The 25,676-nt window shown below is 44.1% G+C and overlaps 1 protein-coding gene across 2 annotated transcripts in view; it reads left to right on the plus strand.

The window, feature by feature from the left end:
• Nucleotides 1-11,075, plus strand: part of CYSLTR2 (cysteinyl leukotriene receptor 2) — a 33,653-nt gene extending 22,578 nt beyond the window's left edge. For both annotated transcript variants that reach the window (XM_070380314.1, XM_005904526.3), the window contains one exon: nt 1,121-11,075. In XM_070380314.1, the coding sequence (XP_070236415.1) occupies nt 1,121-1,190 (70 nt within the window). In that variant the 3' untranslated portion in view covers nt 1,191-11,075. The remainder of the gene's footprint in view (nt 1-1,120) is intronic.
• The last annotated feature ends 14,601 nt before the right edge of the window (nt 11,076-25,676 follow it).

The following is a 25,676-nucleotide window of genomic DNA, read 5'->3' on the forward strand; positions in this document are numbered from 1 at the left end:
AGATGGTGCTAAGGGTTTGGTTGGGCACTCAGAGAGAGGGTAAGCTGGAAGGCAAGTTACAAAGATTGTGGTACCCCTGAAATTCTATGAAATTCGATGAACATTTGACAGAACATGAGAAGGGTGGCTTTCTTCTGAGAGAGTGTAGAAAAGCACTGGTTTGTGGGAGGCGGGGTCCTGTCTGCCCACTGAAGGAAAACCAAGTCGACTACCTACTGCCACCACCATGACCACTGTACTGTCAACAATCGAGTGCCCTCTCTGTGCTGGGCAGACTGTGCAAGGCACTGCGCTGTGCTGTGCTTCGTCACTCAGTCATGTCTGACTCTTTGTGACCCTGTGGACTGTAGCTCACCAGGCTCCGCTGTCCTTGGGGATTCTCCAGCAAGAATACTGAAGTGGATTGCCATGCCCTCCTCCAGGGGATTCCCAACCCAGGGACTGAACCCAGATCTCCCACATTGCAGGTGGATTCTTTACCATCTGAGCCACCAGAGAAGCCTGTGCAAGGCACTACTCATCCATTAATCCCACTTAACCCTCACACAAAAGCCCTGTATTTTCATTTTACAGATGAAGGAACTAAAGCCCAGAGAAATTAAGAATTTTGTTCAAGTTCATAGAGCTCCACAAGAATTTTAAAAACATCTGTGCAGAGGGGTTGGCTAGGTGCTTCACCCACCATTTCCCTGGCAACCCTCCAGGGACATTACTTGACTGTCTTAAGTGAAAGCTTTCTTCCCTCATCAGGTACCTACCCCTTCTTACTCTCATGAAAAGACTGAAGGCTGAAGTTTCTCTCTTTGGAATTAGCCCCAAGATAGAGTGGAGGGTGGGAAGGAGGTGGTGTTCTGAAACTAGGAAGAGACTGAGGGGAAGTCCTCATAGTGAAGAGGAGCCTCAGAGTTCTTTGGTCACTCAGCTACCAGAATGCTGACAGACACACACCTTATCAAGACACATGCCTGGAGGATCCTTCTACAGGACAGCAGTCAATGACTACTACACATCGGAGAAAAGGGCCAGAACATGAAAAAGCAACAGTAAATGAGAGGGTAGATAGAAACATTTTCAGTATGAAAGGTCTCAACATTTTCAACACCTTTGCATTTTTTAACAGAACCCTACAGGAGAGTTTGCTTCTCCAAAATAAGAGAGTAAACCAAGATAAAGGAAAACATGACATCTAGAAAGCAGAGACTCCAACACAGGATAAAGATGAAGAAAATTCCTAGGATGTTGGTGTGTAGCAGAAAAACAAGAAATTGATTGATTTACACGTGTTGGAGAGATTTATGTCTTTCTTGGATAGCGTGGGATGAACTGGTAAAAATACACAGGAAAATAAGCAAGTTAAAAGAGAAAGCAATTATTAAATACTAGGGGGAAAGAAACTGATGTTCAAGAATGGAAATAAAACCATAGTACACTACATGGTTCAGCTGTGAACAATATTTACATAGAGAATATAAATAGCAAAATACTGTGATATAATTTTTTTCAGGAAATGAGGGAGAGAGGTTGTGTATGTGGAGGGAGGGGTATAAGAAATCTATGGCCCTTATCACAGAAAATGCATAATAACTAAAGCTAAAGAATGATAACTACCTGTATAAAAATGTTATTTAACAATAGAAGCTAAAGTGCAGAATAAACAGTAAAAATAATTGATAGGATTGCCTTTGGAGAGAAGTTGGATATGGGAAGATAGGGTGGGGATTTCTCTTTTCCTTTTAATAACTATTTAACTGTCTAACTTGTGACTATGTATTGCTGAAATAAAATAAAAATTAAGTCAAAATTAAAATTTAAAATTAGAATTAATTCTGCCTTAAAAAATAAAAAAGACAAGGAAGAAAAGAAAGGCTACCAGAAATGGAAATTGAACACTGAGAGAAGAAAGGAAAGAAGAAAAGGAGTACATTTGGATCTGGGCCCCACCCAGCCTTGCCATGCAATGGAAGTTCCATTTTGAGATAAGGGGAGTCTGAGGTCAGGGGTGATTTGGCATGTTAGAATTTTTTTTTAGTTACAAGTAACAGAAAACCCAACTACAAGGGTTTAAGCAGTCACTATATTACATAACTGAACCATACAAAGAAAAGCTGGGCTTCAGGTCCTATTCAGTCAGGATGTCTATGAGGCTTCCTCTTCAGGTTTGGGCTTGGTCCCAAGGCTGAATCACCTCATGGAAACAAGCTGATTGCAAAACAGCCAGGCTGCATGCTTCCTTACTTGTATCCAGGAAAGTGAAAGTGAAGTCGCTCAGTTGTGTCCGACTCTTTGCTACCCCATGGACACCAGGCTCCTCGGTCCACGGGATTTTCTAGGCAAGAGTACTGGAGTGGGTTGCCATTTCCTTCTCAAAAAAAAAAAGAAATAGTATCTCCTGCCCAAGTCATCTAACAAAATCACCGGCTTCCTTCTGATAGACCTACTCAGATTACATGGGCTTCCCTGGTGGTTCCATGATAAAGAACACCCCTGCCAATACAGGAGACCCAGATTCGATCCCTGGGTTGGGAAGATCCCCTGGAGAAGGAAACGGAAACCTACTCTAATATTTTTGCCTGGGAAATCCCTCGGACAGAGGAGCCTGGTGGGATACAGTCCATGGGCTCAAAAACAAGTCAGACGTGACTCTTAGTGACTAAACAACTCAGATTACACACCAGCTCCTTAAAAAACCAAGAAATAAGGGATTGCTCTGACTGAGTGAGGACAAACAGAGTCTACACCTCAAGAGGGCGTTGAGGGGAGGAGATCAAAATGGCAGAGTAGGAGGATGCAGACCTCACTTCCCCCCACAAACACATCCAAAATTCATCCACACGTGGAACAATTCTGACTGAAAACTAACTGGAGACTGGCAGGAACACTCGTCTACAATCAAAGCTATAAGAAAGATCCACGCAGAAACAGGTAGGAAGGGAAGAGAAGCTACTGGGACTCGGAAGAGAAGGGAGATTATGTGTGTGGAGACCCTCCGTGGGGAGTGAGCAGTTAGAACCACATATTAGGCACTCCTGCCCTGGGGTTGGACACCAGGAAGATGCACCCCTTTGGCTGCTTGGAGGCCTGGTAAGACTAAGAGGAGGACTGTGGGAAGACTGGACTCCACTCGTGAGAAACATGTACACAATATTTTATCAGGGTGGAAAGAGAGGGTGGGTTGAAACTGCACAGGTGACTGGGTGGTTTTCCACAGTCGCCCCCACCTGAACCACAGATTGCTCCAGCCCAGCTTGCTTCACAACGCAGCTCCATGCTGGGGCAAGGGCTCCTGCAGTGCTGGCGCAGGGTGGCCAAGGTCAAAGGAGAACTAGGCTGTGAGGGACAAAGGAGGCTCAGATCCCCCAGTGGTATCTGAGTGTGTGTGTGTTGGGGTTGGGGGCGGGACACAGCCATTATTTCCACAGGCAGCTCAGCAGAAGCAGAAGCATCTGCATCCCACAGCCCAGGCTGCCAGCCATGCTGAGCGCCCGCACAAGCCCTTGTTGCTCCAGCTCTGCTCCCCTCTGGGGTGGGGTGCTAGTTCTGGGAGCCGGCAGAGCAGACGCTTACAGGGATTAGAGCCAGCTTGGATCCGACCCTCAGGGCTTCCACTCAAGCAACTTGGGACCCACCCCAACCCCCAATAGGGAAGTGACAGCCACTGAGCAGAGAAGAACCACCCCCCACACACACACACAAACACACACACACACTGGGCTCTGACTCTCGCCCCTCCACCTCCAGCCCCACCTCCTGCCAAGACGATAGCTGCCAGCACATCCCGAGGAAGATGGAATTTGTGTTCAGATCCCCTGGAGGAGGGCACTGGCAACCCACTCCAGTATTCTTGCCTGGAGAATTCCATGGACTGGGGAGCCTGGTGGGCTGGTACAGTCCATAGGGTCACACAGAGTACGACATTACTGAAGCAACTTAGCACACACGTGTTCAGATTCGGGTCTCCCACCAAAGCCAGTGGCACATGCAGTGGGTACAGGTGTGACCCAACACTAGGATATCCCTTCAAGACCCCTTCATGTAGGTAACTGTTTCTCCTAATTTCACAGAGACAGAGAAAGATAAGCAAAAGAAAAAGAGAGAAATTTGTTTCAATTGAAAGAGCAAGAGAAAATCCCCTAAAAAGACAACTAATGAAGCAAAGAGTAGTAATAAGTATGGTAACTGGATTAGGGAACAGAACAGATAAAAACAGTGAGAATTTTAACAAGGAAACAGAATCTATAGAAAAACATCAGTCAAAAAAAGAAAAAGAAAAACATCAGTCAGAAATGAAGAATATAATAAAACACACTAGCAGGAATTAAGAGTAGACTATGTGATATAGAAGAATGAATGCATAAACCACCCAATCAGAACAGCAAAAAGAAAAATAAATTTAAAAAATGAGGACCGTCTGAGACAGCATCAAGTGTACCAATATTCATGTTATAATGGTTCCAGAAAGAAATGCGGGAAAGGGTTTGAAAATGTATTTGATGAAATAATGGCTGAAAAATTCCCAAAACTGAAGAAGGAAACAGATAACCAGGTACAGGAAGCACAGAAGGTTCCAAACAAGATGGTCCCACACAGACCCACACCAAGACAGATAATAATTAAAATGGCAAAAGTTAAAAGATAGAGAATTCCAAAGGCAGCAAGAAAAAAAACAGAATCATGTACAAGAGAAACCCTAAAGGTTATAAGCTGATTTTTCAGGAGAAACTTCACAGGCCAGAGGGAGTGGAATGATATACTTAAAGTGTTGAAGGGAAAATCCTGCAACCTGCTATACTCTACCCAGCAAGAGCATCATTTGGAATAGAAGGAGAGACATCCCTAGTGGTCCAGTGGTTAAGACTCCACACTCCCAATGCAGAGGGCCCCAGGTTCGATCCCTGGTCAGGGAACTAGATTCTGCATGCCACAACTAGGACCCAGTGCAGCAAAACAAATAAATAATAGAATAGAAGGAGAGATAAAGATTTCTCAAGTGAGCAAAAGCGAATGTTGTTCATCAATGCTAAACCTACCCTACAAGAAATTAAGGGATCTTATCTACGTGGAAGCCATAAATCAATCACAAGTGTTTAACAAAACAGAAACCAACTCATGGTATAGAGAGCAAACTAGTGGTTACCAGTGGGGAGAGGGAAAAGTGGAGGGGTGGGATAGAAATAAGGGGATGCTACTTACAAAAGCTGGAATCAAGATTTCTGGGAAAAGTATCAATAACCTCAGCTATGCAGATGTCACCACCCTTATGGCAGAAAGTGAAGAAGAACTAAAGAGCCTCTCGATGAAAGTGAAAGAGGGGAGTGAAAAAGTTGGCTTAAAGCTCAACATTCAGAAAACAAAGATCATGGCATCTGGTACCATTACTTAATGGGAAATAGATGGGGAAACAGCGGAAACAGTGGCTGACTTTATTTTTTTGGGCTCCAAAATCACTGCAGATGGTGACTGCAGCCAGGAAATTAAAAGATGCTTACTCCTTGAAGGAAAGTTATGACCAGCCTAGACAGCATATTGAAAAGCAGAGACATTACTTTGCCAACAAAGGTCCATCTAGTCAAGGCTATGGTTTTTCCAGTGGTCACGTATGGATGTGAGTTGTACTATAAAGAAAGCTGAGCACCGAAGAATTGATGCTTTTGAACTGTGGTGTTGGAGAAGACTCTTGAGTGTCCCTTGAACTGCAAGGAGATCCAACCAGTCCATCCTAAAGGAGATCAGTCCTGGGTGTTCATTGGAAGGACTGCTGTTGAAGCTGAAACTCCAATATTTTGGCCACCTGATGCGAAGAGCTAACTCATTTGAAAAGCCCCTGATGTTGGGAAAGATTGAAGGCAGGAGGAGAAGGGGACAACAGAGGATGAGATGGTTAGATGGCATCACCGACTCAGTGGACATGAGTTTGGGTAAACTCCAGGAGTTGGTGATGGACAGGGAAGCCTGGCGTGCTGTGGTTCATGGGGTCACAAAGAGTTGGACGCAACTGAGTGACTGAACTGAACTGAACGTACTAAATAAACAATCAACAAGGATGTATTATGCAGCACAGGGAAATATAGCCATTATTTTGTAACAACTTTAAATTGAGTATAATAAATAAAAATAATGAATGACTGTGCTGTACATCTGAAACTATACAATATGTAAATCACATATCATTTCAGTTCAGTTCAGTTGCTCAGTCGTGTCCGACTCTTTGCGACCCCATGAATCGCAGCACACCAGGCCTCCCTGTCCATCACCAATTCCCGGAGTTCACTCAAACTCATGTCCATCCAGTCAGTGATGCCATCCAGCCATCTCATCCTCTGTCATCCCCTTCTCCTCTTGCCCCCAATCCCTCCCAGCATCAGAGTCTTTTCCAATGAGTCAAACTCTTTGCATGAGGTGGCCAAAGTACAGCTTTAGCATCATTCCTTCCAAAGAACACCCAGGACTGATCTCCTTTAGAATGGACTGGTTGGATCTCCTTGCAGTCCACGGGATTCTCAAGAGTCTTCTCAAGTATACTTTAATAAAAAGAAATAAATAGAAAGATGAATGGAAAAAGAAAGAGGGATTAGGGTTGCATGCTAAGTGGCTTCAGTCATGTCCAACTCTTTGTGACCCTAAGGACAGGTCGAAATGGTGCTTACAGAGACCACATATTCTGTGTTGTAAGTGAAGTGGAAAGAGAACCCCCAGCCAGCCAGCCATCCATAATGGACATAATCTGAATCCATTTGACAGACCCAGCAACTGAGCAGGGTGGAAGGAATGATGTTCTCAAAGAAGGGTGAAAGCTAAAACACATGTATTTTTATTGTACAGTCTTAGAGATTTTTAAATGGCAATTAAAAATCTCAATGGGGGCTTCCCAGGCTCAGCAGTAAAGAATCCACCTGCAATGCAGGAGTCGCAGGAGACATGGGTTTGATCCCCTCATGGAGAAGATGCCCTGGAGAAGGGCATAGCAACCCACTCCAGTATTCTTGTCTGGAGAATCCCATGGACAGAGAAGCCTGATGGGCTGCAGTTTATGGGGTTGCAAAGAGTTGGACATGTCTAAAGCAACTGAGCACAACACAGCACAGAAATCTCAATAACTTTCCAAGCGTCAGCCTAAATAAAGCCGGGGATACTGGGAGCAACCAAGGAACCTTGGGATGAGTAGTGATGAAAGCGTTGTGAGTTAGTATCTTTAAGTCTATGGTGTGTGTGTGTTTATAAGAGAGAGGAACTTAATGATTTACTTTTCTTTTTTCCCAAGACTTCCTTTTCCCAGTGGGGTGAAGAACATTGTCCTTGAACAGTAAAATAAAAGGGAGCTCTTGATTTACCAAAGTGAAAGCCAAGAGTGTCTGGGGTTTTGGATACAGTCCTTTTTATTTGAGAGGTTAAGTATTTCCTCAAATAAGTACATATATTGTTCAATGGAGAGTAAAGATTTTTGTTGTGTAAACTTCAGTAGAATTATGATTCTGGGACTCTGCTTTTACCATGGGGCCTAAAAGGCAAATGGCATTCTATTTTGTAACTATTTTAAATGACCAATTCTCTGTTTTTTATTTAGTTAAGCTGATTTGTAATTTAGGCTGGAGTAGTGATGTGGTAGTCGCTCAGTCGTGTCCAACTCTTTGAGACCCCATGGACTGTAGTCCGCCAGGATCCTCTGTCCATGGAATTCTCCAGGCAAGAATGCTGGAATGGGTAGCCATTCCCTTCTCCAGGGGATCCTCCCAATCCAGGGATTGAACCTGAGTCTCCCACAATGCAAGCAGAGTCTTTACCATCTGAGCCACCAGGAACTGGAGTAGAGATCATATCAAACTAGTCAAAGATGTGTTAGGAGGGATATCAGTAAGGGAGATGGCTTTCTATAGAGAATTCACTTTTCTTCTTGGAAAAGATGTTGAAAATAGAGATCCTATTTGTAGAGAATGGGAGTGGGGAGGGAGTTATCTGGGGGATGAAGTGACCCTGGGCTCCTATACTTTGGATTTTGACCAGTGAAAAAATTCTGAGGCTCATACTGACTTTCCTCCACAGAGGTTTTGCTCTTATTTTCTGCCAGCTTCTTGAATGCATTGCAATCCTATGACCACATTAGATTAAATTCATTACTGGATTTCTTTTTTACACCACACAGATAATGAAAATTCTGGCCATAATTCCCCAAGAACTGGCTTGTGATTCAAATTTTCCACCTACACCTCAGGGGTCCACACAGACAAAGTCTATTACTTCTGTCTGATGTCTGTTTCTTATTTGCTCTTACACTGAGAATGGAGCTTATGAAACCAAGTAAGACCCTATGGGGATCCTGGGCATGAAAGCCTTTCTGTGTCCCCTGTTTCTTGTTTGTAGGGAATAGGCTTCAGTCTCCATGACCTTCCCTGAGTTCCAAAGAGCAAGTTCAAAGGGCTGCTAATTAGGGAAGGAAGGCAATGCAGAAACAAGGGAGGAGCAGTCAAGAAACAATAATACAGTGCTGGGACAGGATCCTGTCCCACCTCAAAGGATAAATATAACAATATCTTTGAGCTCTTCTGCAAAACTAAAACCCCCAACAAATGGAAGATGTTAACCACTTGATGAAGCACCCTTCATTCCAGAGAGAAGGTCACAGTCTGATAATCCTGAAAACCACGGAAGCTCATCAGGAGATCACCTAAGCCCAGATTAAAGGAATGTAGGCCCTGCACACACCCTGACCCTTATCAGCAACCCCCGCTTGAACCATTGCTATAAAAGCTCCTCACAAAATCCCCCATGTTGGGACACAGTTTTGAGGGCGTTAGCTATGTTCCCTTCTTCCTGGCAAAGCAATAAAGCTACTGTTTTCTACTTCCACCCAAAACTCTGTCTCTGAGATTCAGTTTGGCACCGGCACACAGAGGCCAAGTTTTGGCATCACTTACGGAAGTGTTCTAGCTTTATTTAAAGGTATTGTAGACCTTCTCCAGAAAGGTCAACATTGAGTCCTTCTTGATCTGTGATTGCATAGTGTTCATCACATCAAAAAGTGGAATCTAATTTCCTATCTCTTGAATCTGGTCTGGGCTTAGTAATTTGCTTGGACAACAGCATACAGCAGAAGTGACATTCTGGGACTTCCAAGACTCCGTCATGACAAGCCTTGAGGCTTCTGCCTGAGTCTTTTGGACAATTGCTCTTGAGATGCTCACTCTTAGAACATGACTGTCATTCTGTGAGAAGACCAAACTACCTGGAGAGATAACATGAAGGTGTTTTGGTTGGCAGCCCTGGCCAAGTTCCAACCAATAGCCAGCATCAACTGCCAGCCACATGAATGAGCCCTCCCCAGGGGACAGCCGAGGTTTCAGATGACTCCAGCCCCAGCTTCCCTCCAGATACCACCCAGGAAACTCCCCAAGTGAGAACTCCCCAGCTGAGTCCAGTCAACCCACAGACAGAAATTAGCAGGCAGACACCGAGGAAGAAAAAAGTAAAGGGAATTTTAATTGAGGGACATGGATAAAGACACAAATAAAATCTGGTGCTTTTTGAAAACTGTAAGCACTCTAATGTGGACTGGTGGACTTACAGGTATTTACGGGGCCATGGGAAACCATGACAAACTTCTGAGAGAAGTGGTATTAATTAATATAATGACTAAGCCACCTGTGAGTGAGACCTGTCACTCTAGAAGTAGCTTATAGGCTAGATCTTCAGCATAAATATAGAACCATGTTCTAAAGCTAAACAGAACTTATTCTTGATTGTCTTCAATTATAAATGATTCATTCTTCTCTGCTAGAGGAGTTAAGTGCAAATTAATTTTATTAAGTTTTCCTGCAAGGAAATGACATAAATCTACGAGCATAGGAGCCATTTACTTTGAAAATCTCGGTCTTTTCAGCTATCCTCAGATTTCCTCACTCTGGCCACATTTGAACTTGTGCTTTTTAGTTGTAGCTGACTCACCTCTTTAAAGAAAAACAAACAAACCCACACCTGGAAATTCTTATTGAGTATAATTGTAGTCTGGGATGATCGTCTTTTTTTTTTTTTAAGCTTCATCAGTTATTTGGATGAAGCATATTTTTAGATCCTCTTTTCAGAACCACACAGATTTCCAGTTACCCTCTTGGGAAGTCAATCATTTTTTATAAACAGTTCTCCGTTTAAAATTTTAATATACTCCAAAATAGCTCTTAAGTATCTGAGTTCTGCTACAAAGGGGAAAATAACTCTAAAAAAGAAGTGTGCTTATAAAGGACAGAGTGTTTTAATGAAGAGTCCCACGACCTGGGGTCTAACATCATCTCAGACACTTTCCAGCTATGTGACCTCAGGCCAAGGACTTAGCTCTCTTGGCTTGGTTTTCTCATCTGTAACACTGGAACGACAATACTCACTCCCATCTTGCAAAGTGATCCTGATGACAAAATCCTTGTCACTTGAAAACCCACGTCAAATCCTTTTGAAACCCACCAGCCCCCGCAGAAATGTCAGCTATTCTATGCTACTAGATGTTTTGCATAAACAGAGTTCATATTAATCAACTTACATGTTAAATGCCTTTAGGGAGTCTGCCCCTTAAACGAAGCCAGGCAGTGAATCTTTCCTTAAAGTAAATAATTAATTTGTGACGTTAGTCCCTGATTTTTCTGTTCTTTGAATTTTGCTATTTTGAGCGTTCTGAAAATAGGGCACACTCGAGTTCCTACTTAAAAGATTGCAGTGATTATGCTGAGTGTCATGCAATGCTGGACAGAGGGAGCTCTGATGTTGGCATCAGCTCATGTGATGAGTGACCAGCAAGCCTCCCGGAATGCCTCCACGTGCCCCCCAAGGGCTCCTGGAACACGACTTCTGTCCTCTTTATGTATGAAGTTATGTCACGGGAGCTTAATTTATTATGACTCAAAGCTACTCTGAGTCTCCTTAACCTCTTCTCAAATGCAGGCATCTATAAACAGCTTGTTTCATAAATATAGTTAGCCATTTCCAGAAATATGGCAATAGAGCCATAATCTCAAACGAGAAAGGTTAGACTCTCGAAGCTGTGTGCTAGAAATTAAGAGTGATCCAAAGCTGGTTGAATTCAGTCCTGACTATTGGTTCTTTAGGGAAGCTTGAAATGCATAACCTTAAACCAGAGGTTATGGGGTTTATTTCGTGTTTTTTTTTTTTTTTCATTTTACCACAAGGCTGCACTCAGAATAGTGAGGACTAAGCTATGGGTCACATACAAGACTCAAAGCTAAGGTTCTCAAAAACAGTTTAGTAGGAGTATGGGGGAGTCGGGGGAGGTGGGTGGAGTGGGGGTGGGTAGAGGGTGGAGGAGTTGGGAGTGGGGATGGGGAGGGAGGTTGTGGACTCACAGTCTGGGAGACCAGCATTTGAACTGTGGCTCTGGATTCACGGGCAAGGAAGGCAATCTCTAGAACCTTTGACTTTCTAATCTGTAAAACTGAAAATATTGAAATCTCAGTGTTGTGAAGATGATAATCTGTATGACATTAGCTAGCCAAGTACTGGCTACAGAGGAGGCATTCAATGAGTCGTGCTTATTGTAGTAGAGTGAACCTGTAGGGGAGAAAAGAGAGTTTTTTAATTAAACTGATGAAGATGGATGCAGTAAAATAAGAAATCTATTTGTTTTTTGTCCCTGGATCCTAGCTTGAAAGAAAAGTCGCTCAGTCGCTTTGCGACCCCATGGACTGGATAGTGCATGGAATTCTCCAGGCCAGAATACTGGAGTGGGTAGCCTTTCCCTTTTCCAGTGGGTCTTGCCGACCCAGGAATCGAACTGGGATCTCTTGCCATTTCCTGAGCTATAAGAGTGTGTTTCTCACAAGTGCCCCTTTCAAGGACACAGAGTTTATGCTTACGAGGTGCCTTAGAGTAGGATCCCTAGACAGCCTTGGGGTGACTGGGAGGGGGGCAGAGGGAAGTCACTAGAAAGACAAAGTGATTAAGGGTTGGAACTTTCAGCACCATCCACTAGACGCGGGGGTGGAGTGGGTGGGGCTACAGATGAAACACCGGAAATGCCCTTGAACAGTGAAAGCTGATGAACATCTAGGGTGATGAGTGTCTGGGACACGTGCGGAGAGGACAGTGCACAAACAGCTCCATGGAGACAGACACTCTGCACTTGGGACCCTTCTGGATCCCTCTGTACCTCTTCATCTGGCCGTTCATCTGTACCCTTTAATATTCTTCCTTTTTTTTCCCCAAATGATCAGAAATCTGTCTCTTTTGTTTTTTGGCTGCCCTGTCAGGCCTGTGGGATCTTAGTTACCTGACCAGGGGTCAAATCTGGGCCCCTGCAGTGAAAGCTCAGAGCCTTAACCACTCGGATGACCTGGGAATTCCCTAATAAACTCTTTGTTGTTCTTTAGTCTCAAAGTCCTGTCCAACTCTTCTGTGACCCCATGGGCTGTAGCCCACCAGGCTCCTCTGCCCATGGGATTTTCCAGGCAAGAATACTGGAGTGGATTACTATTTTCTTCTCAAAGGGATCTTCCTGACCCAGGCATCGAACCCAGGTCTCCTGCATTGGCAGGCAGATCCTTTACCACTGAGACACCAGAGAAACTCAATAAACTGGTAAATATAAGTAAATGCTTCTCCTAGTTTTGTGAGCCACTATGGGCTTCCCAGGTGGTACTAGTGGTAAAGAATCCACCTGCCAATGCAGGAGACATGAGAGACAGAGGTTCCATCCCTGGGTCAGGAAGATCCCCTGGAGAAGGGCATAGCAACCCACTGCAGTATTCTTTCCTGGAGAAGCCCATGGACAGCGGAGCCTGGTGAGCTACCGTCCACAGAGTTGAATAGAGTCAGACATGACTAAAGTGACTTAGCTAACACTTTAGCAACTTAACCAAACTGAAGGAGGAGGTCAGGGGACCCTCCAATGTATAGCCAGTTAACAGGTAACAACAGGAAGCACAGGTAACAACTTGGATTTGCAACTGACATCTCACATGGGATGGAGGAGGGCAGTCTTGAGAGACTGAGCCCTTAATCTGGGAATATGATGCTCTCTCTGGGTAGATAAAGGTCTGTCTAGTCAAAGCTATGGTTTTTCTAGTATTTGTGTATGGATGTGAGAGTTGGACCATAAAGAAAGCTGATCGCTGAAGAATTGATGCTTTGGAACTGTGGTGTTGGAAAAGACTCTTGAGAGTCCCTTGGATTGCAAGGAGATCCAACCAGTCCCTCCTAAAGGAAATCAGTCCTGAATATTCACTGGAAGGACTGATGCTGAAGCTGAAGCTCCAACACTTTGCCCACCTGATGCAAAGAGTGGACTTATTGAAAAAGACCTGATGTTGGGAAAGATATAAGCCAGGAGGAGAATGGGATGACAGAGGATGAGATGGTTGGATGACGTCACCAACTTAATGGACATAATTTTGAGCAAACTCCGGGAGATGCTGATGGAAAGGGAAGGCTGGCGTGCTGCAGTCCTTGGGGTTGCAAAGAGTTGGACACGACTGAGCGACTGAACAACAGCCAGGTAGATAGGGTTCAGTTCAGTTCAGTTCAGCCGCTCAGTCGTGTCCGACTCTTTGCGACCCCATGAATCGCAGCACGCCAGGCCTCCCTGTCCATCACCAACTCCCGGACTTCACTCAGACTCACGTCCATCCAGTCGGTGATGCCATCCACCCATCTCATCCTCTGTCATCCCTTTTTCCTCCTGCCCCCAATCGCTCCCAGCATCAGAATCTTTTCCAATGAGTCAACTCTTCACATGAGGTGGCCAAAGTACTGGAGTTTCAGCTTTAGCATCATTCCTTCCAAAGAAATCCCAGGGCTGATCTCCTTCAGAATGGACTGGTTGGATCTCCTTGCAGTCCAAGGGACTCTCAAGAGTCTTCTCCAACACCACAGTTCAGGAGCATCAATTCTTTGGCGCTCAGCTTTCTTCACAGTCCAACTCTCACATCCATACATGACCACTGGAAAAACCATAGCCTTGACTAGACAGACCTTTTTTGGCAAAGTAATGTCTCTGCTTTTGACTATGCTATCTAGGTTGGTCATAACTTTCCTTCCAAGGAGTAAGCGTCTTTTAATTCCATGGCTGCAATCACCATCTACAGTGGTTTTGGAGTCCAAAAAAATTAAGTCTGCCACTGTTTCCTCTGTTTTCCCATCTATTTCCCATGAAGTGATGGGGCCTAATGCCATGATCTTCGTTTTCTGAATGTTGAGCTTCAAGCCAACTTTTTCACTCTCCTCTTTCACTTTCATCAAGAGGCTTTTTAGTTCCTCTTCACTTTCTGCCATAAGGGTGGTGTCATCTGCATAGCTGAGGTTATTGATATTTCTCCTGGCAATCTTGATTCCAGCTTGTGCTTCTTCCAGTCCAGCGTTTCTCATGATGTACTCTGCATAGAAGTTAAATAAGCAGGGTGACAATATACAGCCTTGACGTACTCCTTTTCCTATTTGGAACCAGTCTGTTGTTCCATGTCCAGTTCTAACTGTTGCTTCCTGACCTACATATAGGTTTCTCAAGAGGCAGGTCAGGTGGTCTGGTATTCCCATCTCTTTCAGATTTTTCCACAGTTTATTGTGATCCACACAGTCAAAGGCTTTGGCATAGTCAATAAAGCAGAAATAGATGTTTTTCTGGAACTCTCTTGCTTTTTCCATGGACCAGCAGGTGTTGGCAATTTGATCTCTGGTTCCTCTGCCTTTTCTAAAACCAGCTTGAACATCTGGAAATTCATGGTTCACGTATTGCTGAAGCCTGGCTTGGAGAATTTTGAGCATTACTTTATTAGCTTAGAACTGAGTTTACTGCTTTGTGGTATTGGAAAAACACACATTAGAACAGATAAACAAGAAAGAGCATATACACAATTATTTAATATAACTGTTACATGTCACAGGAAATGAAGGAATTGAAGACCTGGAAGAAACGTTTAGACCTGAGTGTTTTCATGCTAGGTTTGATAAAGAGCTAGCAGAAGTATGACAGGTTAAGGAATATGAGATGAGTGGAGTAAACTGGGAGAAACCTGGCAAGTCCTATTCAGATTCTTCTTGAGTCCCTTTATCTTCGGAGAGAAGAATGCCTCTTTCCTGTGGGTATGAGAAGGGCACCCCTAACATGAAAGTTTTGTGAGGAGTTTTCAGGGAAGAGGGGTCAAGGAAAGCATTGGAGTGACCTTCCTGCTTTTGCTGTTCTTTCAAATTTTCTCGGCTCCAAATATTCAATATGCCAAGATGCCATATTTTGATATATTGTGTCCTGAATTCCATCAAACCGCAGGGTCAGAACATTTGAACTTTCATAGTATTGTAAGATAGTAATGAAAGAGGGAAACATAAAGAATCCCAGCTCAGTGTGTGTGTGTGTGTGTGTGTGTGTGTGTGTGTGAGTGTGTGGGGTCATTTTGTAGGTCAAAAGGGAAACATTTCAAGCACTGGATGAAAGTTCCAGCCTTTGTGGTTTTTGTGAAATGCTCTGATCTAAATACCATCAACCTCTATCTATAAATCAACTTGAACACAGTCATTTTGCAGGAATTTTAGGTTTAGGCCATTGGGGTGGTAGTGGTAGTTAAGTCCCTAAGTCATGTCTGACTCTTTTTTGAGCCCATGGACTGTAGCCTCCAGGCTCCTCTGTCCATGGGATTTTCCAGGCAAGAATACTGGAATGAGTTGCCATTTCCTCCTCCAGGGGAACTTCCTGACCCAGGGATCCAACCTGAGTGTCCTGCATCTTCTGCATTGGCAGGTGGATTCTTTACCACTGCGCCGCCTGGGAAGCCTGAAATGATCTTACACATGCAATGTGTTAAATGACCACCATTTATTTGAATGTTAAATAATCAACAATCCTCTAAATATCCTCAGGCTAATTACATAACTAATAAATCAAATATATAAATTTAATAAAGTGAATTGTTTCAAATATTTAGACATTGCAAATCTATTTAATCTAATACTTCTAAATGTTAAGTTGAAGTCACAAATATATTAGACTTGTAAATGTGTTAACACCTTAAGAGACAATATTTAAAGTATCATAGTGATTAAAAATCAGTTAAGTTTACACTAAGCAAGTAATAAGATTGTTAACATTATGGGGGAAAAATCCTCCTCTTTTAAAAATGTCAAAAATTAATTCTGTTAGTCTCAAAAACATACAAGCAGCTCATGCAACTCAATACCAGAAAAATAAATGACCCAATCAAAAAATGGGCCAAAGAAGTAAACAGACATTTCTCCAAAGAAGACATACAGATGGCTAACAAACACATGAAAAGATGCTCAGCATAACTCATTATCAGAGAAATGCAAATCAAAACCACAATGAGGAGCCATCTCATGCTGGTCAGAATGGCTGCTATCCAAAAGTCTACAAGCAATAAATGCTGGAGACAGTGTGGAGAAAAGGGAACTCTTACACTGTTGGTGGGAATGCAAACTAGTACAGCCACAGTGTGGAGATTTCCTTGAAAAACTGGAAATAGAACTGCCATATGACTCAGCAATCCCACTGCTGGGCATACACACTGAGGAAACCAGAACTGAAAGAGACACGTGTACCCCAGTGTTCATCAAAGCACTGTTTACAATAGCCAGGACATGGAAGCAACCTAGATGTCCATCAGCAGATGAATGGATAAGAAACTTATGGTACATATACACAATGGAATATTACTCAGCTATTAAAAAGAATGCATTTGAATCAGTTCTAATGAGGTGGATGAAAGTGGAGCCTATTATACAAAGTGAAGTAAGTCAGAAAGAAAAACAGCAATACAGCAAATTAATGCATATATATGGAACTTACAAAGATGGTAATGATGAGCCTATATGTGAGACAGCCAAAGAGACACAGATATAAAGAATAGACTTTTGGACTCTGTGGGATAAGGCAAGGGTGGGATGACTTGAGAGAATAGCATTGAAACATGTATATTACCATGTGTGAAATAGATCGCCAGTCCAAGTTTGATGCATGAAACAGGGTACTCGAAGCTGGTGTACTGGAACAACCCTGAGGAATGGGATGGGGAGGGAGGTAGGAGGGGGGTTCATGATGGGGGACACATGTACACCAGTGCCTGATTCATGTCAATGTATGGCAAAAAACCACCACAATATTGTAAAGTAATTAGCCTCCAATTAAAATAAATTAATTAATTAAAAAAATAATTCTACAGCTACTGAACAATGCACCTTACTATCAAGAAAAATTTCCCACAAGTGAAATGTACATATTTACCTTTACATCCTTCCCAGCACAAGACCTTATGCATAAATTATGTCAACAGCTATTTATTCAACTGGATTTTATATTTAGAACTTTCCTCAAAGCACTGGTATTGTCTTCTCCAGTTTTACAGATGAAGAAATAGAAGCATAAACAAGTTATAGTATCTTGGATTCCAAACAGCCCCTTGCTCAACCCTCCTGCAAGCAAAGCTGCATTTCCTATTAGTCAGAGGGTTCCTTCTTCTCTAATCTGATGGAGAGGTAAGCCATTGCCAGGCCTGCCAGAGGTCAAGTGATGCATAATAAACAGAATACACAAATAACTCACTGGGATGTGTATGAGCTAAGGCAGCCATAACAAAATTCCACAGATTGGGTGGCTTAAACTACATTTTCTTACAGTTTTGGAAGATAGAAGTCCAAGATCAAGGTGCCATCAAGATTGGTTCCTGGTGTCAACATTATATTCTCAGGAGGCAATGATCAATCAAACTGTTTATCTGGGATCAAAGAATTGCAATTCAGGGTACACAGATTTGATTAGAAACCTAAAGAGTGTCCCCTAAGGAAGTGACAGTCAGGGTGTTTTTAAATACAAAAGGAAATGCTTGCATAAGTTGTTTACAAAAAATTTTATTGATGTTGGTGCAGAAAGCCTGCCTTGGCTACACAAGATTTGGTTGCTAAGGCGGTCACTAGACAGAAGCCTGTTAACTGGAGCAAGTTGCAAGTATTCTTGCAGAGTTGTTGGAATATTTGCAACTTGGCCTAGCTCAAAAGTTCGCAGTCCCACCGAGTGAGGACATACCTCAGGCCCACCTTGATGTCCTCCCAGCTCCACTGAAAGCCCCTTAGTATAAGTGATCCCATTTTATTTCACCTTTCACACTGGTGAGGTCTCTCTTCCTGACTTGTAGATGACTGCCTGCTGCCTGTATCCTCACATGGCCTTTTCTGTTTGCACAGAGTGTGAGGGAGTTGGGGGAATAGGGTGGGAAGGGGCTCTGCTCTCTTCTTCTTATAAGGACACCAGTCATATCAGATTAGGGTCCACCCTTAGGAACTTAATTACCTCCTTCAGGTCCTGTCTCCAAGTAAAGTCATATTGGCAGTAGGGCTTGAACATATGGATTTTGGTGTTGACATAGTTCATCCATAGGAGAATGCAACAACTAAGTGGAGGCCAAGCCCCTGAAGGCAACAGGACCCTCCTCAGCCCAATGGTTCTGGATGCTTCTTGATGGCAGATTCCACTCTCCTCGTGGGCTGTATGAACTCAGAGCTTGGGATATGCAGTTTATTGAGTCTATGAAGACTAAGAAAGGTGTTAGGAAGCTTTGTTCTTTGTATTTTTGATCTTGTGCATAACTTTCACTCTGATTGTTGGTTGGTTTGCAAGCAAACTGAAGGGAAGAACATACAGAGTCCAAAGCATCATTTCTGCTGATCTTCAAAGCCAGACTCTCTCTTACGACTTTTTTTTTTGTTTGCCTCACCACAAGGCATGTGGGATCTTAGTTCCCTAACTAGGGATTGAACCCATGGCCCCTGCATTGGATGAGCAGTGTCCCAATCACTGGACCTCCAGGGAAGTCCCATGATAACTTCTTGCAGAGGCAGCATGGCACAGTGTAAAGAGCCCTCTACCTGGGAACAGAAGTCCTGGGCTCAAATCCTAACAGCCTTCTGTAACTCATAAGCCCCTCCAGGTTTGGGGCTCTGACTCCGTGCCCTCCCTCACCCTCACTCCTGACCCCTCTTCTCTCTAACTCCCTCTAGCAATGCTGGTCTCCTGCTTCCTTCCACATGAGGCCAACAAGCACGCTCCCACCACAGGGACTTTGCAACAGCTATTTCCTCTGCTTGGAATCTCTCCATCAGGTATTCATGTGGACCACTCTCTTACTTTATTTATTGTTGTTGAGTCACTAAATCGTGTCTAACTCTTTGTGACCCCATGGACTACAGCACACCAGGCTTCCCTGTCCTTCACCATCTCCCAGAGTTTGCTCAAACTCATGTCCATTCAGTTGACGATGCCATCAAACCATCTCATCCTCTGTCGGCCCCCATCTCCTCCTGTCCTCAATCCTTCCCAGCATCAGGGTCTTTTCCAACGAGTCAGCTCTTTGCATCAGGTGGCCAAAGTATTGGAGTTTCAGCTTCAGCATCAGTCCTTCCAATGAATATTCAGGACTGACTTCCTTTAGGATGGACTGGTTTGATCTCCTTGCAGCCCAAGGGACTCTCAAGAGTCTTCTCCAGCACCACAATTCTAATGCATCAATTCTTTGTCGCTCAGCTTTCTTCATGTATTACTTCACTTAAATGCCACTCCTCCCCCCTAGAAAGGCTCTTCTCTTACGACACTACCCAAAACCACTCTACCCACACCCTCCCCTCATGTCCATCAGCTCTGTCCCCACACACTGTTTTATTTCTCCTTGTATTTATCACCACCTGACACTCTTGTATATATTTATTGGTTTATGGTTTGTCTTCCCCAGTATACTATAAACCTCCCAAAGGCAGATTTGTTGGTTCTCTTCATTGTAGCCCAGGCCTAGAATAGTCCCTGAGACAAAGAAGGCACTAAATGAATGAATGAGGCACTTAACCTGTTTCCTGTTTCCTGAGCTGGCTCTTCCTCACTTAGGTGCTGCTCTCAGGGGCCTCTGGCCTGCCCTTGGCCTCACGGAGCTCTCTCATCTCAGACCGACCTTGACCAGCATCACCCCACAGCCTCTAGGGCCATGTCAGCTTCCTGCTTTCTGCAGACAATGGGTGGCGGGCTGCCATGAGTTGTATGAAAGTTCCAGAAAGTCCAGATTCCCCGAAATGGTGGCTTTCCCCTGAAATGGTAGGGGGTAGGGGGGTGGATGAGGAAAAGCAGGAGGCTCAGGGCCAGCTGACCTCTTAAAGGCCAGGAACCAAACTGGCAATGGCAGGCGTTGCCTTGAGAGAGGAGAGGCTGGGAGGGGTTTGCGAAATACACAGCACAAGGCAATCCATTGTCCTGTCCATATGTGCCCAAGATAAAAGTGCCTCTGGAATAAAAAGGCAGAAGACAGCAGATGAAGCGAAAGTGCCTGAATGAGCCCCAGGATCAGTGCAAAAAGGAAGAGATTAGAAGCTCTGTGAGAGAAGGCCTGCTCACCACTCTCTCCCAGGTCCTAGGGCAATTCCTGGCACATCACACGGACTCTATCAACTTGTAGTCTGTTGGAAGATTTGTTTAGAGGGCACTGGGTAGGTATGTATGAGATGAGACCTATCAAAGGTGGCACACGGTAAATACATTGAAGATGGACAGTGCCCAAATGAAAGAGCTGCTTAAAAGAGGCATCCGTGATGAAATGGAAAGTCAGGCAGCCATAGGGTCACAGCCTGGTCCCAGTGGTAATTGGCCATAGGAACCTGGCTGTTGTTATACAGTTGTTCAGTTATGTCTGATTCTTTGCGACCCCATGGGCTGCAGCATGCCAGGCTTCCCTATCCTTCACTATCTCCTAGAGTTTGCTCAAGCTCCTGTCCATCAAGTCGGTGATGCCATCCATCCATCTCATCCTTTGTCACCTTCTACTCCTCCTGCCCTCAATCTTTCCCAGCATCAGGGTCTTTTCCAATGAGTCGGTTCTTTGCATCAGGTGGCCAAAGGATTGGAGCTTCAGCTTTAGCATCAGTCTTTCCAATGAGTATTCATGGTAGATTTCCTTTAGGATTAACTGGTTTGATCGCCTTGCTGTCCAAGGGACTCTCAAGAGTCTTCTCCAGCACCACAATTGGAAAGCATCAATTCTTCAGCACTCAGCCTTCTTTATGGTCCAACTCTCACATCCAAACACGACTACTGGAAAAAACTTAGCTTTGACGAAGTAACCTGGGCAAATTACTTAATTCCTTTGTGCTTTATTTTTCTGGTCTGGAAAATGGGTACAAATGTTACTCACTTTGCATCTTAATTACTGTATATGCAAGAGCCCAGCATGGCCCTGACATGCAAAGGGCAGTCTACTGCAAGCAGAGGAGAGAGGAGAGGGTAAGAAGGGCTTAAGTGGAGATGTGGGGCTGGACAGGGAGAGAGCCAGAAGTTGGTGGAAAGGATTCAAGCTGGGGTCCCCACACACACACATGCCCACCATGCAAACAGAGGAAAGGCCATATGAGGACCCAGTGAGAAGGTAGTTGTCTACAAGTCAGGAAGACAGACCTCACCCACATGAAAGGTGAAATAAAATGAGGTCGCTTATGTCAAGGGGTTTTTCAATGGAGCTGGGAGGATATTAAGGAGGTGGGCCTGATACATGTCCTCACTCTGGTGAGAAATGAGGGTTATAGAGAAGACTGCTGCTGCTGCTGCTAAGTCACTTCAGTCGTGTCCAACTCTGTGCGACCCCATAGACAGCAGCCCCCCAGGCTCCCCCGTCCCTGGGATTCTCCAGGCAAGAACACTGGAGTGGGTTGCCATTTCCTTCTCCAATGCATGAAAGTGAAAAGTGAAAGTGAAGTCGCTCAGTCGTGTCCGACTCTTCACGACCCCATGGACTGCAGCCCACCAGGCTCCTCCGCCCATGGGATTCTCCAGGCAAAGTACTGGAGTGGGGTGCCATTGCCTTCTCTGTTCACATGTAAGTGATATACAGCAAACACTGTCTGACTTATTTCACTAAACATAATACTCTGTTATCCATTCATGGTGCTCCAAATGGTAGTATTTCATTCTTTTTATGGCTGAGTAATATTCCAACACACACACACACACACAGCACACACACACACACACACCATCTCTTTAATCCAATCATCTGTCAGTGGGCACTTGGATTGCTTCCATGTCTTGGCTATTAAAAATAGTGCTGTTTTAAACACTGAGATGTTTGTATCTTTTGTAATTACAGTTGCTGCTGCTGCTGCTGCTAAGTCACTTCAGTCGTGTCCGACTCTGTGTGATCCCGTAGACGGCAGCCCACCAGGCTACCCCGTCCCTGGAATTCTCCAGGCAAGAACACTGGAGTGGGTTGCCATTTCCTTCTCCAATGCATGAAAGTGAAAAGTGAAAGTGAAGTCACTCTGTCGTGCCCGACTCTTAGCGACCCCATGGACTGCAGCCTACCAGGCTCCTCCATCCATGGGATTTTCCAGGCAAGAGTACTGGAGTGGGGTGCCATTGCCTTCTCTGGTAATTACAGTACTGTTCTCATTTTTTTCCAGATATATACCCAGGAGTAGAATTGCTGAGTCATATGGTAGTTCTATTTTTGGCATTTGTCCTTTTCTGTCTGACTTATTTCACTAAACTTAATATTCTCTAGGTCCAAACACTTAGGTGCAAATGGCAGAATTTCTTTCTTTTTTATGATTTCTGGATTTTGTAAGTTCAAGATAGATATCACCTTGGCACTCACTGGGAGCACTGTTGAACTCAGGCTTATTCCAGCTGTGCAGGATCTGAGTCATTTCATCCATGACTTAATTTTTCATCAGGCTCTTTGCATGCTGAGTGAAAATTCTCATAGCCCTTGTGTCAGACACTTTCTCCAAGGACCAGCTTACCTCCTGTGAACAGAGTGTCCTGTGTTACATGCTGGAGCAGTCACCCCAGATTGGGAGGAACTCTTTTGGGGAAGGTCAACTATAGATTGGCACTTGGCAAGAACATTTGCCAGTGACTGAACAATTGCAACAAGGGCATTTGCCATCTGCCTCTGCGGAGACTGCACCCTGTGCTGCTGCTGTTGACCTTTAACACCCCTGAGGGAGTTCAGGGTGGAGTGAGGCACTCTGTGCGCCAGGGAATCTGGAGGGACAGGTCTTTAGATAGTTAAATATTTTCAGGAACTGATTTCATGATCCCAATCTTTGCATGTTTTCACATCTAGAAAAACACTAAATCCCTGCATGATGACATCAGATCCTCATGACTAGCAGAAAAGCTCTTGTAAAGTAAGAGCTTGACTACACTGAACACTCCTTTCACCAAAATCTTATATATTGACTTTTCCCTACTACCTCTTTGGAGCAGGCTCTAGAATTGAGGTGCTATCTCTCAGGTTGCAGTCCTCATTTTGCCCCAAACAAGACTTAACTTGAAACTCTCAAGTTAGGCATCTTTAGTTCACAGGAACAATGTAATCACTATCACTCATGAGTACCTGGATCAAAACCATTTCCACAGAAAGTGTGTGTGTGTACTGAGTCGCTTTTGTTGTTTGTGTCTTTGCCACCCTATAAACTGTAGCCAGCTGCGACTGGCGCACTTAGCATGGGCGGCCAAGAGGAGCTACCCCATGTCCGAGACCAGGGGCGGCGGCCGGGAGGAGCAACCCCACCTCCAAGGAGCGGTGGCTGCGCTGGCGCAGGAGGGCCTAGAGGAGCTATTCCATGCTCCAGGTCAGGAGGGGCAGCGGTGAGGAGATACCCCTCGTCCAAGGTAAGGAGCAGAGGCTGTGCTTTGCTGGAGCAGCCGTGAAGAGATACCCCACGTCCAAGGTAAGAGAAACCCAAGTAAGACAGTAGCTGTTGCAAGAGGGCATCAGAGGGCAGACACACTGAAACCATACTCACAGAAAACTAGTCAATCTAATCACACTAGGACCACAGCCTTGTCTAATTCAATGAAACTAAGGCATGCCCGCGGGGCAACCCAAGATGGGCGGGTCATGGTGGAGAGATCTGACAGAATGTGGTCCACTGGAGAAGGGAATGGCAAACCACTTCAATATTCTTGCTTTGAGAACCCCATGAACAGTATGAAAAGGCAAACTGATAGGATACTGAAAGAGGAACTCCCCAGGTCAGTAGGTGCCCAATATGCTACTGGAGATCAGTGGAGAAATAACTCCAGAAAGAATGAAGGGATGGAGCCAAAGCAAAAAAATTACACAGTTGTGGACATGACTGGTGATAGAAGCAAGGTCTGATGCTGTAAAGAGCAATATTGCATAGGAACCTGGAATGTCAGGTCCATGAATCAAGGCAAACTGGAAGTGGTCAAACAACAGATGGCAAGAGTGAATGTCAACATTCTAGGAATCGGGGAACTGAAATGGACTGGAATGGGTGAATTTAACTCAGATGACCATTATATCTACTACTGCGGGCAGGAGTCCCTCAGAAGAAATAGAGTAGCCATCATGGTCAACAAAAGAGTCCGAAATGCAGTATTTGGATGCAATCTCAAGAACGACAGAATGATCTCTGTTTGTTCTCAAGGTAAACCATTCAATATCACAGTAATCCAAGTCTATGCCCCAACCAGTAACGCTGAAGAAGCTGAAGTTGAACGGTTCTATGAAGACCTACAAGACCTTTTAGAACTAACACCCAAAAAAGATGTCCTTTTCATTACAGTTGACTGGAATGCAAAAGTAGGAAGTCAAGAAACACCTGGAGTAACAGGAAAATTTGGCCTTGGAATATGGAATGAGGCAGGACAAAGACTAATAGAGATTTGCCAAGAAAATGCACTGGTCATAACAAACACCCTCTTCCAACAACACAAGAGAAGACTCTACACATGGACATCACCAGATGGTCAACACTGAAATCAGATTGATTCTATTCTTTGCAGCCAAAGATGGAGAAGCTCTAAACAGTCAACAAAAACAAGATCAAGAGCTGACTGTGGCTCAGATCATGAACTCCTTATTGCCAAATTCAGACTTAAATTGAAGAAAGTAGGGAAAACCACTAGGCCATTCAGGTATGACTTAAATCCCTTATGATTATACAGTGGAAGTGAGAAATAGATTTAAGGGACTAGATCTGATAGACTGCCTGATGAACTATGGAATGAGGTTGGTGACATTGTACAGGAGACAGGGATCAAGACCATCCCCATGGAAAAGAAATGCAAAAAAGCAAAATGGCTGTCTGGGGAGGCCTTACAAATAGCAGTGAAAAGAAGAGAAGCAAAAAGCAAAGGAGAAAAGGAAAGATATAAACATCTGAATGCAGAGTTCCAAAGAATAGCAAGAAGAGATTAGAAAGCCTTCCTCAGTGATCAATGCAAAGAAATAGAGGAAAACAACAGAATGGGAAAGACTAGAGATCTCTTCAAGAAAATTAGAGATACCAAGGGAACATTTCATGCAAAGATGGGCTCGATAAAGGACAGAAATGGTAGGGACCTAACAGAAGCAGAAGATATTAAGAAGAGGTGGCAAGAATACACAGAAGAACTGTACAAAAAAGATCTTCACAACCCAGATAATCACGATGGTGTGATCACTAGAGCCAGATATCCTGGAATGTGAAGTCAAGTGGGCCTTAGAAAGCATCAGTATGAACAAAGCTAGTGGAGGTGACAGAATTCCAGTTGAGCTATTTCAAATCCTGAAAGATGATGCTGTGAAAGTGCTGCACTCAATATGCCAGCAAATTTGGAAAACTCAGCAGTGGCCACAGGACTGGAAAAGGTCAGTTTTCAATCCAATCCCAAAGAAAGGCAATGCCAAAGAATGCTCAAA

The sequence above is a fragment of the Bos mutus genome, chromosome 12 (assembly GCF_027580195.1).
Source record: "Bos mutus isolate GX-2022 chromosome 12, NWIPB_WYAK_1.1, whole genome shotgun sequence".
NCBI lineage: Eukaryota > Metazoa > Chordata > Mammalia > Artiodactyla > Bovidae > Bos > Bos mutus.